The sequence below is a fragment of the Megascapheus bottae genome, chromosome 1, assembly GCF_031878675.1.
Source record: "Megascapheus bottae isolate mThoBot1 chromosome 1, mThoBot2.hap1, whole genome shotgun sequence".
NCBI classification, from domain to species: Eukaryota; Metazoa; Chordata; class Mammalia; order Rodentia; family Geomyidae; genus Megascapheus; species Megascapheus bottae.
In genome coordinates, this window is record NC_143509.1 from 31743741 (window position 1) to 31756790 (window position 13050).

Here is a 13050-nt window from a genome sequence, read left to right on the forward strand (position 1 = left end):
AGAAGTAAACCCTAAACCCAGAAGTACCCTGTGATCCATCGATATCACTGTTGGGTAGTCATCCAGAAGATTGGAAGTCAGCAGAAATGTACAGCCATGTTCTTTGCTGCAGTATTCACCATAGCCAAGTCAAGTTATGGAGACAGACCAGAAGCATTCCAATGGATCAAGAAAGTGTGATGAACACAAACACACACACACACACACACACACACACACACACACACACACACAGAGGCATTCATTCACCTATCCAGAAAAATAATAAGTCATATGTAGGGAAACAGATGGACCTGTGGAAAAATTATGTTAAGTAAATTATGTCAGGCTCTTAGAGCAAAGGATAAATGTTTTCTTCCATGAGCAGAAGCTAGATTTAAACTACAATCCTGTGTACATAAACAATTCACTACAGTCTAATGAAATAAATATCAGGATGCTGGACCATGTTTTATTGGGGTGGGGAGAGGCCAAGGAAGGAGGGGCAGATGAATGAAGAGAGGGAGCGTGGGCAAGACAGTCTTCATATTTACTGTACATAGGTGAAAATGGAACTAGGTAACTTGAAGTGGGATTAGGAGAGGTGAAGAGGCGGTGTCATTGATCAAGATACATTGTACTCATAAACATACATGTTGAATCAAAACGCCTTAAAGATAACTTAAAAAAAAAAGAGTTGTTCTCTTTTTTAAAAAGTTTTTGCTGGTCCTGGGGTTTGAACACAGGGCCTGGGCACTGTCCCTGAACTTTGTTGCTGAAGGTTGATAATCTGCCATGTGTTTCTTTTTTTTCATATATTTTTATTGTACTTAATAAAGGTGCTACATTATATTCACCAAATAGAAGGTGCATTACTTCACAAACATTGATACCCTTTCTCATGTCTTGGTTCCCATTTCCCTCTCCCCATCCCCTCCTCTCAGGGTGGTCTTTCTTAACAAGTATTTTCAGTGGCTTATTTACTTACTACATTGATAGTGGGGGTATAGTTTGGGATTCAACAAATTTAACTTTACCGGAAAAATGTATTTCCTGTTTTCTCAGCCTTATACAACTATTTTTAGAAAGAAGGTTGAATTTCAATATGTCCATTGAAGTGTGTTCACAAAACAAAACAAAAAAAAAACAGATGCAGACATAAAGATATCATGATAATAAATTATTGTCCTTAATAGGTGAAGAAAATTTTAGAAATAAGTGTTTGTTCTGAGTGTCTTATTCACAAAGAAGTTCCTTTTCTTCTGTGATTCATTATGCTGCAAAAGATGAAGATCCTTACTCATTCCATAATGCATACCTACATTGACAACAATATTCTATATGTATTTTTAAATGTTGTTTGTAAATTCAAAATTGATCTTGTACATATTAAGTATGACCTCAGAGTGGAGATCAGACATTGTTAAAAAGTGATCAGATTGAAGGACCCTCAAAAAATCTCCCTTAGGATTCTATCCTTTGAGAGTTTGTAAGTAGATTTACAACTCTACCAATGTTATAAAAATTGAGAAACAGTGATTCCGGAAAGGAAAGTAGAATTAGAAATGAGAACCAAAAGGCAACAAATATAAACTCATGACGGGATATACAATTTGCCCAAGGCCATCTTTTACTTACAAGGACAAATTTATTCCTGATATGTGGTCTAAGACAAAAACATATTTAACATGCCCTTCATTTTTTTCCCTTCTTGTCTCAAGGTAATTTGAACAAAATAATGTTGTACAGAAGCTTTTTCTTTTCTTCCCCGATATCATTGAAGGCAGATACTGCTATCCTCATTTTGTTATGTTCCCCTTGAATCTCTCATGGACTAATATCCTGAGCCAAATCACTTCATGCGATGACAGCTGACTGTTGGAAAATCTCCAGAGAAATATCATAGTGAGGCCAATACTAAATTAGAACTCTCCTTTTGATGTGAATTGAAGCCATTTTTTCTTGGCATATAATACATTTAATATCAGTTACCTTCAAGAAATTGTTCTGCAAATGTCACCTGCATCATTGTTTTAGAAGCTTGGTCAAATGAGCCATTTAAAATTTTAAAAAAGCAACTTTTTCTTTGATCTTAAACACAATGTCAATTCCACATTATTTATTAAAGCAACAATTAAAAAGTTCAATTGGTTATGAAAAATGCTTCCTGCATTGGACAGTAGTCATGAATGTGCATAAATGGAGAGTTCTAAAATCACTAACCATGACAGAATATTGATTTATGATGTAATTACTGGATTCCTATAATCCACACTACCCTCTAAAACCAGCTACTTTAGCTATAATAACTTAAATGATTTTATTTTATTTTTATTTTTTTTAAATTAAAAAAGTTTTTTATTGTAGGGGCCGGGAGTTTGGCCTAGTGGTTAAAGTGCTTGCCTAGCATGCATGAAGACCCGGGTTCGATTCCTCGGTACCACACATATAGAAAAAAGCCGGAAGTGATGCTGAGGCTCAAGTGGTAGAGCTCTAGCCTTGAGAAAGTCCAAGGACAGTGCTCAGGCCCTGAGCTCAAGCCCAGGACTGGCAAAAAAAAAAAAAGTTTTTTATTGTAATTAGTAAAAGGGTTACATGATATTTGCCAGATAGAAGGTGCATTAATTCACATACATTGATACCCTTTCACATGTCTTGGTACCAATTTCCCTCCTCCCCCCTACACCCCCCACCCGTCTTGGTTTTCCCCCCTTCCCTATCAAATTTCAAATATCCAAATACAAATAAATTCAATATATCAGATAACAAAGTGAGATACTATACCAATATGAGATAACCAAGGGACAGCAAAGGAGATGAGAGACAACCTAGTACATTAAGGACAACAATCATTCATTATATGGCTTTTGTTTCAATCTCCTGGAGGTCCTGTCAATTAGCTTCACATTATATGGCCTTATGTATCAAGATTTTGCTCTATTGCAGATCTCTGCTAGTAGAGCCCAAGGTTTCTACTGATTATGAAGAATGAGGGAAACCATTGAGCCTAAGTTCCTTTGAGTCTGGCTTACTTCACTTAATATTATTTTTTCTAGGTCTTTCCATTTCCTAACAAAAGAGGCAATGTCATTCTTTCTGACAGCAGCATAGAATTCCACTGTGTACAAATACCACAACTTGTTGATCCACTCATCAACTGAGGGACATCTAGGTTGGTTCCTTATCTTTGCTATGGTGAATAGTGCTGCAATGAACATTGTTGTGCTAGTGTATTTAGTATGTCCTTGTTTCTGGATGGTTGGGTAAATGCCAAGTAGTGGAATTGCTGGGTCATAGGGGAGTTCTATGTTTAGCCTTTTGAGGCACTGCCACACTGCTTTCCATAGTGGTTGAACGAGTTTGCACTCCCACCAACAGTGTAGTAGTAATTCCTCCTGGCCACATCCCCTCCAGCATCTGTTGTTATTCGTTTTCCTGATCCTGGCCATTCTAACTGGAGTGAGGTGGAATCTTAGAGTTGTTTTGATTTGCATTTCTTTTATGACCAGAGATGTTGAGCATTTCTTCATGTGTCTATAGGCCATTTTTGTTTCTTCTTCAGAGAAGACTCTCTTTGGCCTATTTTTTAATGGGATGGTTGTTACTTTGGAGGTTAGTTTTGGAGTGATTCAATTTTTTGAGCTGTTGATATATTTTTAGATATGAGGGCTTTGTCCGTTGTTCGGTTGGTGAAGATTTTCTCCACTCGGTAGGCTTCCTAATTAATTTACTAGCTATGTCCTTTGCCATACAAAAGCTCTGCAGTTTAATGCAGTCCCACTTATCCAGCCTTTCTCTGATTTGTTGTGATTCTTGGTCCTTATTAAGAAAGTTTCGACCTGTGCCAAGGAGGCCTAGTGTATCTCCTATTCCTTCCTGTAAAGTTTTCAGTGTGTCAGCTTTTACCTCCAGGTCTTTGATCCATTTGGAGTTAATTCTAGTGCAAGGTGACAAAGAAGGATCCAACTTTAGTTTTCTGCAGGTGCTTAACCAGTTCTGCCAGCACAACTTGTTGAAGAGGCTGTCTTTCTTCCATTCTATTTTTTTGGCTCCCTTGTCAAAGATTAGGTGGCCATAGGTCTGTGGTTTAATATCTGGGTCCTCAGGCCTGTTCCTGTGCCAGTACCAAGCTGTTTTGAGAATTATAGCTCTGTAATAGAGTCTAAAGTTTGGAATTGAAATTCCTCCGGCGCTGTTCTTTCTGCTAAGAAGTGTTTTCTTTCTGCCATGTGTGTCTTTTCTTTTCTTTTCTTTTACTTTTGTCCCATCCTGGGATCAGGCTCAGGGCCTGAGTATTGTCCTTTAGGTTTTTTTTTTCTCAAGGCTAGAACTCTACCACTTGAGCCACAGCACCACTTCTGGATTTTTTCTATGTATGCGGTACCAAGGAATCAAACTTCATGCATGCTAGGCAAGTACTCTACCCCCAGGCCATGCTTCCGGTACCAAAAGATTTGTTCTTAAATTGCATTACAGTAGTTCACTCCTGTAATCCTAGATACTGAAGAGGCTGAGATCTGAGGATCGTGATCACAGCCATCTCTGGCAGAAAAGTCCACGAGATAGCTATCTCCAATTAACTAGCAAAAGGAAATAAAAGTTGGAAATGGAGCTGTGGCTCAAGTGGTAGAATGCAAGCCTTGAGCACTAAAAGCTCAGGGACAGTGCCCAGACCTTGGGTTCAAGCACCAGCCAACACAAAACATAATTATTCACTATAAATTCTTATGAGTCAGCCATGAAATTTGTCTAGGTCTTCTATTGGAAAGAATATAAACAATAGAGGTATCTTCAAGTTGAGGATTATTGTTGCACTATTCATAATACACTAGTGCTGGATTCATCCTGAGGATCAATCAACCCATGAGTGGATAAAGACAATGTAGTTGGTATATGAACATTATTTATTCAGTCATACTGAAATAGAAAATTAGGTCACTTGGAGGACAAGACAGATCTGGAGACCATCCTATTCAGCAAATAGCAGGCATCCATCCATTTTCAATCACAAGTAGAATCTAAACCTGTGACATACAATGACATGGACACCGAAGGATTATTTGTGTGGAATCTTGGGAGAAGGAAAATGAGATGATGAGAGAAGAAGAGTATGAACACATACACCTTGGATGAAAGCATAATTATATTCACAAAGATATTCTATTCACTAAAAGTTTAAGAACCAGTTATAGGGAAGGGATACTATGAAAGGGTAAAAGATTGGAGGAATAGGGCCCCAGCTCCCCATCTTCCAAATATTCTACCACCATCTCCAAATGGAGGCAAACCAAATCTTGAATCTCTAAGGCTTCCAAGAACATTGCTGGTCTCAACCCTAGGAGGGGAACTCTCCTCTTCATGCAGGAATGTGAAATAAGGTTGCCCATAAGAGTGACCGAAATGAGACTAGCTGCATAGGCATACTTTCCAAAATCAGGTGTGTTCTTTTGGCAGTCTATTCTGACCAGCAGGTTAGAAAGGAGAGCCTGGGCATTGACGATGGGCTGGTTTGCAGGCAAGCCACCAAATTGCTCTCTTGATGTCCCTGTTCCTCAAACTGTAGATGAAGGGGTTCAGCATGGGGGTGACCACGGTATAGCCCAAAGATGTCACCATCACTTTCTTGGGGGTGTGAGAGACAATAGAACTGAAGTAGGCCCCCAGGCCTGTCCCATAAAACATGGTTACCACTGACAGGTGAGAGCCACACATGGAGAAGGCTTTGTATTTCCCACTGGATGACTGGACTCTCCGAATGGCAGAAATAATTCGAATATAAGAGTACAATATCACTGAAATCGGACCACTACCGAAGAATACACCAAAAACATATAACAATATTTGATTAGTAGATGGATCCTCGCAGGCTAGGTTGAGCAATTCAGACGGGTCACAGAAAAAGTGACGGATTTCTCCTCTTTTGCAGAAGGTAAGTTGTGACACCAGTAAGAAGTGTGCCTGGAACTCCAAAAAACTAATAAAACATGACAGGAGAACCAACAAGCCACAGAGGCGGAGACTCATGATGAGTGAGTAGTGGAGAGGGTGGCAGATGGCCACCAAGTGGTCATAGGCCATCACAGCCAGCAGCACACTGTCCAAGCATCCAGAAAAGAAGAAAAAGGACACCTGGGTCAGGCAGCCAGCGTAGCTGATGGATTTGCTGTGATTCCTCAGGTCCACCAGCATCTTGGGGACAGTGGTGGAGATGAAGCCCAGGTCAGCCAAGGAGAGGATGGAGAGGAAGAAGTACATGGGTTTGTGGAGGTGGGGGTCAGAGGTGATGGCCAGGATGATGAGCAGATTACCCAGCACAGTGATCAGGTACATAGACAGGAGTAACCCAAAGAGGATGGGTTCCACTTCTGGATCATTAGACAGTCCCAGGAGCAGGAATTCCAAGATGGCGGTTTCATTCTGTGCCTCCATATTTCCTGGATACCTAGTGTGAGGGAAGAGATGGATGGAATAAATGCAGCAGGGTAGGGGTCACATGTTTAAAGCTCTATCTTTTGGATTCCAGTAATTTGGGATGATGATTCAGACTTCAAGTCTGAATCTTCCAGTGTGATGCACATTAAACTTAAGCAGTATAAATAGCTTGGGAAAGGTGTAAATGTTTTTCTACAGAGCATTATACATTCAGAGCAGAATCTATACCTTTGGTCTGGTTTTGTGGATCCTTTAAGAAATTGAACAGAAATTGACTTATAAAATGGTTAATCCTCTGTACAACATCTTAATAACAAGATTAAAAAAAAAGAAATAGGGAAGTGGTGCTGTGGTACAATGGGTAGGGCGGTAGCCTTGAGCTGAAGAGCTCAGGGACAACACCCAGGCCCAGCGTTCAAGCCCCAAGATGAACAAAAAAGTATAAGAAAAGGAAATAGGGAAAGAAATGGAATGCAGAGCTTGGATGCCATTTAATAGTAGTGTACTTTCCTAGCAACCTTGAGGTCCTAGATTGAATGTCTCATCAAGAAGGAAAGAAAGAGTGGAGGGAGGGAGGAAAGGACTGAAGATGTGTGTGTGTGTGTGTTTGTGTGTGTGTGTGTGTGTGTGTTGTGTGCTGGTGCTAGGACTTGAACTGAGGGCCTTGTTCTTGCCTGACTTTTTCATTCAAGTCTGGCCCTGCACCACTTGAGCTATAGGTCTTTGTTGTTCTTTGTTAGTTTCTTGGGAATAAGAATATCATAGAGTTTGCTTCTGGGCTGGCTTTGAATCACAATCCTCACTCAGATCTCAGCCTTCTGAGTAGCTAGGATTATAGGTGTGAGCAACTGGCTTCCTGGCTATCACTTTGTTTTTTTTTTTGTTTTTTTTTTTTATTTATTTTTTATTGTAATTAGTAAAAGGGTTACATGATATCTGCCAGATAGAAGGTGCATTAATTCACATACATTGATACCCTTTCATATGTCTTTGTACCCATTTTCCTCCCCCCCTCACACCCCCCACCTGTCTTGGTTTTCCCCCTTCCCTATCAAATTTCAAATATCCAAATACAAATAAATTCAATATATCAGATAACAAAGTGAGATACTATACCAATATGAGATAACCAAGGGACAGCAAAGGAGATGAGAGACAACCTAGTACATTAAGGACAACAATCATTCATTATATGGCTTTTGTTTCAATATCCTGGAGGTCCTGTCAATTAGCTTCACATTATATGGCCTTATGTATCAAGATTTTGCTCTATTGCAGATCTCTGCTAGTAGAGCCCAAGGTTTCTACTGATTATGAAGAATGAGGGAAACCATTGAGCCTAAGTTCCTTTGAGTCTGGCTTACTTCACTTAATATTATTTTTTCTAAGTCTTTCCATTTCCTAACAAATGGGGTGATGTCATTCTTTCTGACAGTAGCATAGAATTCCACTGTGTACAAATACCACAACTTGTTGATCCACTCATCAACTGAGGGACATCTAGGTTGGTTCCTTATCTTTGCTATGGTGAATAGTGCTGCAATGTACATTGTTGTGTTAGTGTTTCTGGATGGTTGGGTAAATGCCAAGTAGTGGGATTGCTGGGTCATAGGGGAGTTCTATGTGTAACCTTTTGAGGCACTGCCTCAAAAGGTATTCTTTAAAAAGGTATTCTTTAAAAAGAGCTTGCAACACCCTAAATACTTTTTTCAAAAATCTTTCTTTGCCAGTCCTGTGCCTTGAACTCAGGGATTGGACACTGTCCCTGGCCTTTCTCAAGGCTAGAGCACTTCCACTTGAGCCATGGCACCACTTTTGGTGTTTTCTAGTATGTAGTACTGAGGAATCGAACCTGGGTCTTCGTGCATGCTAGGCAAGCACTCTACCACACGGCCAGATCCCAGGCCGCTTTTTATTTTTGTTTTATTAATATGGTGTATTGTTGTAGAGGTGATGTACAACGGGGTTACAAATGCACATGGCAGGTGGCAAGTAGATTTCCTTTCACACACTGTCTTCTGTCCCCTCATTCTCTCACAGTCCCTTTCTCCCATCTGTATCCACAAGCTGTAAATTTTATTTTCATCAGTGTTCAGCGAGCTCCATTGCTGCATTATTTTCCTCCCTTTTCCCTCAAGTTCTCTATCCTCCCACCAACCCTTCCAAAGGTGTACTCAAGAATACACCATACGTAAATAAAGAAGAGAGAGTCATCAGACAGAGTTTGGCCTAGTTCTAGAGTACTTGCCTAGCATGCACAGAGGCTTGTATTCAATTACTTTGTACCACATACATGGAAAAAGTCGGTAGTGGTGCTGTGGCTCAGGTGGTAGAACTCTAGCCTTGAGAAAGGCCAGGGAGAGTGCCTAGGTCCTGAGTTCAAGCCCCAGGCCTAGAGAAACAACAACAAAAGAAGAACTCTCACCATTGCCTATGGGAGTAGATTTAATTTCTACAGTTTTTTCAATTGATGGCAACACTCTTAAGAAAATATTTGCACCTCCTACTTTTCAAACGAATCCGTGAAATATATTTGCAACAGATAAAGCAGTTTTGGTTGCAAGGTCTGAAACATTCTCTGCTATTATTAATTTTCTACATTGATTTTTTTCCAAGAGGAAAGAAAACCTTACTCTATCTAATATATGACCATCTTGCCCAGTTCAACAATCAAAACTGTCTCTCAAGTCTTGTCTCAGAGACAGCTACACAGTATTTTTTGTTGGCTGTGGGGCTCAAACTCAGGGCCTGGGTGCGTCCCTGAACCTCTTTGTGCTCAAGGATAACACTCTACCCCTTGAACTACAGCACCACTTCCAGTTTTTGAGTGGTGTAATTGGAGACAAGAGTCTCATGGAGACTTTTCTGCCCTGGCTGGCTTTGATAACTGATCCTCAGTTATCAGCCTCATTAATAGCTAGGATTAGAGGCATGAACCAATAGCATCTAGCCCTACACAGAAATTTACAATTTGCATATAAAATAGAGTAGCATACATTTTTTTTCTGAGAAACACACAGTTCCTAGATGTTGTATGATACGAGAATGGAATTTACAACATTATGTCATGTTACTTTCTCAAGATAGGGTCTCACTATGGAGCCAGCAAAGCCTAGAATATGCCATACATTCTAGTCTGAACTCGGACTTAGAATCTTCTCCTCAGTTTCTGGTGTATCTGACTTTGATCACATATATGAGATTTTTTTTCTACGACCTTGAACTCCTGGGCTCAATTTTTCTTCTGTATCTAAGTTGTTGGGCAGTAGAGGTATGTGTTGCCTCACCTGGACTGAACCACTGTTGAAGGTGGAAGTATACTGGTGAAAGGAAATACTGAGAACAGCTTAAATGCTCTTTGGTTTGATTATACTATTGAGGGATCAGAGGTCATGGTGCTTATGGGTGGTTCTATATGAAAGAGTGAAAGATCTTACAATCAGACACACTTACATTCTTCATTCCCCCTCTTTTTAAATATATGATGACTTGCCAAACACTGGTGGCTCATGCCTTTCATCCTAGCTACTCAGAGACTGAGGTCTGAGGATTGTGGTTAAAACCAGTATGGGCAGGAAAGATAATGAGACTCTTTTCTCCACTTAACCATAAAAAGCCAGGCATGGAGTGGTAGCTCAAGAGATAGATTGCTAGCTTTGGGTAACCTAGCTTAGAGACAGCATCTAGGTCCTGAGTTCAAGCCCCAGAACTGGTACACACACACACACACACACACACACACACACACACACCACAAATTATTCACACAATTTTTTACCCTTGTAGATTATCAAATGGGAAATATGTGGTGTTATAAGAAATCTGGGTTACAGATATTAGTTATTTCTGGGTACTAATCTGGTGGAATCAAGGCACAGGTAAGTGAAGGCACAGTTCACTGATGCACAAATCGCATATGCTCTGTTTTTTCAGATCAATGAAGCATTCGCTCAATATTTGGGAATATTAGGGGGTGGGGATTTTGGAAGACAGAGTCTCAGTATATAACTGCATTTGTGACTTGTGGGTGCTTGTTTTCTTTTCTTTTTTTTTTTTTTGGTCTTGGTCTTGAGAATGTGTTCTACTTTTTATCTCAGGTTGGCTTGGAACAGAGTCCGTATACTCCTAGCCAAAAGCGAAACTTAAGCTCAAGTGGGAGAGTGCTACCTTTCAGCAAAGAGACCTCAGGTACAATATCTAGGCCATGAGTTCAGCATTGTCCCAGGACCAGCACACATGCACTCTCTGTCTCTGTCTCTGTCTCACTCTCTCTCTCTCTCTCTCTCTCTCAAACATGTTACACTTCTAAAAATTAACATGATAATGTAAATTGACCTTTTTTATTATAGAGAGAAGAAAGTGTAATCATACAGTTAAAAAGGCAACAAGCTCAATTCAAACACATAAAACAAACAAAAACTACCTTAACTCAGACTCTGGGTCCTTGTAATTTTCTAGGAATGTGACTTATATAGCATGGTTATCACCTTCAAATCATTATCATCATCACCATCATCTCCCTCATCTTCATGACTACGTCAGGGCTTTGGGGACAATGTAGAGGTACCTTTTTCTTGCTTTGGTAAGATAGATTGCCTACATAGCCAAGGCATAGTAGGGCAGGAATGCCTGCCTTCACATCAATGAAGACACAAAATTTCCTAAGCCTAGGAGTTGAATTGTACGTCCTGATACCCTCCCATCTGAGTACCCGGGCATCCCGCTGGTCCTGATGAGGAAAAGCCAGGATTGCCTCTGACTCTGTGCATCCAGACTGGACCTTGGGACTTACTGAGATGTGGTTTGTCCTGCTGCAGCCATGAAGTTCCCTTGTTTCATCTGTGATGGTAGTTCAGGCTCTGTTCTCAGAGGTGACTCGAAGAGAGAATGGCTCAGGCGCCTTCTCAAGCAGATCACCCTGGAGACATAGAAACAGATTAGTCTAGGTTCTTACTTGCAATCTTTAGGGTAGAATGGGCCATTTTAATTTTCTGACCTTGTGGCTCAATGCACAGAACCCAATTAGTCCAATTATTAGACCAATTAGTCTCTGTTTCCCTAGTGTCCATGGCTCTGAGAGTCAGAATTAAGAAAGTCAAGGAGAAACATGAATTACTAGGAAATGTCTATTTTTTGTTTTATTTTAATGCAGTGATTTTATTACTTATAGAAGTGCTATATAATGGAAAGACATATTTCACTGATTAAATTTTCTAAAAAAGTTTATTTTAATGTTGATATACAGAGGAGTTACAATTAGGTAATGAGTACATCTTTTTTCTCCAGGATTTTACCCTTCCAATCCCCTCTCACCCAGACCACCCCCCATTGAATTGTATTATTAGTCCATTCTCAACATAGTGAGTGTCACTGCTGAATTAGTTCATCCTTTGTCCGACCATTTCTGTGTTCCACCCTTTCCCTTCTCCAAATCAGGTAAACTTACATGCAGATTAAGAGGTACAGAAATCAAAAACAGCAACAAAAGGTTGGGTTTTTTGTTTTGTTTTGTTTTGTTTTTTGTTTTTTTCTGCCAGTCGTGGGCTTGAGCTCAGGGCCTGAGCACTGTCCTTGGACTTTCTCAAGGCTAGAGCTCTACCACTTGAGCCTCAGGACCACTCTGGCTTTTTCTATATATGTGGTACCAAGGAATGTAACCCGGGTCTTTGTGCATGCTAGGCAAGCACTTTTACCACTAGTCCAAACTCTCGGCCAAAAAGGGGAAATTTTTTAAGCATCATTTTACATGATCATATGCAAATAGCTATTGAGCCCTTGTGATCCCCTCCTAAGAATATCGTCCTTGGGTCTCACTGTGTGAATGTTCAGAGTCCTGTTTGATTGGTCATATCCAAGTGTAACTTTTGGAAAAGCACATTTTAAAATCAAGTAAAAAGTGGTAGCAATTTATGGCAGCTTTTTCATGTATTTTTTATTGTAATTAATAGAAGGGTTACATTGTATTTACCAGATAGAAGGTGCATTACCTCACAAACATTGATTCTCTTTCTCATGTCTTGGTTCCCATTTCCCTCACCCACCTCGCCTCTTGCTGGGATTAGGGGCAGAGTCAACCCAGGATTTGAATTCCTGTAGAAAGAGCAACTAGGGAGTAACTGCTGGCCCCGCCCCCTCGGAGTCTGGCCTTGTACCTGCCCCCAACTTCCCCACAGGTGGGGGAGACCCAGAGATTGGGGTCTCCCTGGATTCTTCAGTAGGGCCTCCCAGGTGTTCTGAAGTCCCCTAGAGCTGAGGTGTCCCCGGGCCAATTTGGGCCAAGTTGGTGAGGACCTCGCTGTGCCTCACTGCCTTCCATTTTATAAATTGTCCTCCTTTCCCTCGGTCCCTCCCACTCACCCCCTCCCATCCCTAGGTGCATGTCCAGGGAGCACCAATGCTGCATTGTTCACCACCCTTTTCCTCTTATGTGCTACATCCCCTCGGATCTCCCAAAGATGTGCAGAGGAGCCAACCGAGCCCAAAGAAAAGAGAACAAGAAGTACCAAGGAAAGAAAAGATAGAAAAGAAAAGAGAATGTCCCCACTATCTCTCCTACTCATCTCATGCTGAGATCGTTGATCTCATTTCATCAAAGCACACAATTGTCATCATAAGACCACAGCTTTTAAAATTAAAAGA

The 13050-nt window shown here is 40.6% G+C and overlaps 1 protein-coding gene across 1 annotated transcript; it reads right to left on the reverse strand.

The window, feature by feature from the left end:
- Nucleotides 1–5451: 5451 nt before the first annotated feature.
- Nucleotides 5452–6408, reverse strand: LOC150068881 (olfactory receptor 7E178-like). The gene has a single exon (XM_090329434.1). The coding sequence runs from the start codon at nt 6406–6408 to the stop codon at nt 5452–5454; it is 957 nt and encodes a 318-aa protein (XP_090185560.1).
- Nucleotides 6409–13050: the final 6642 nt, after the last annotated feature.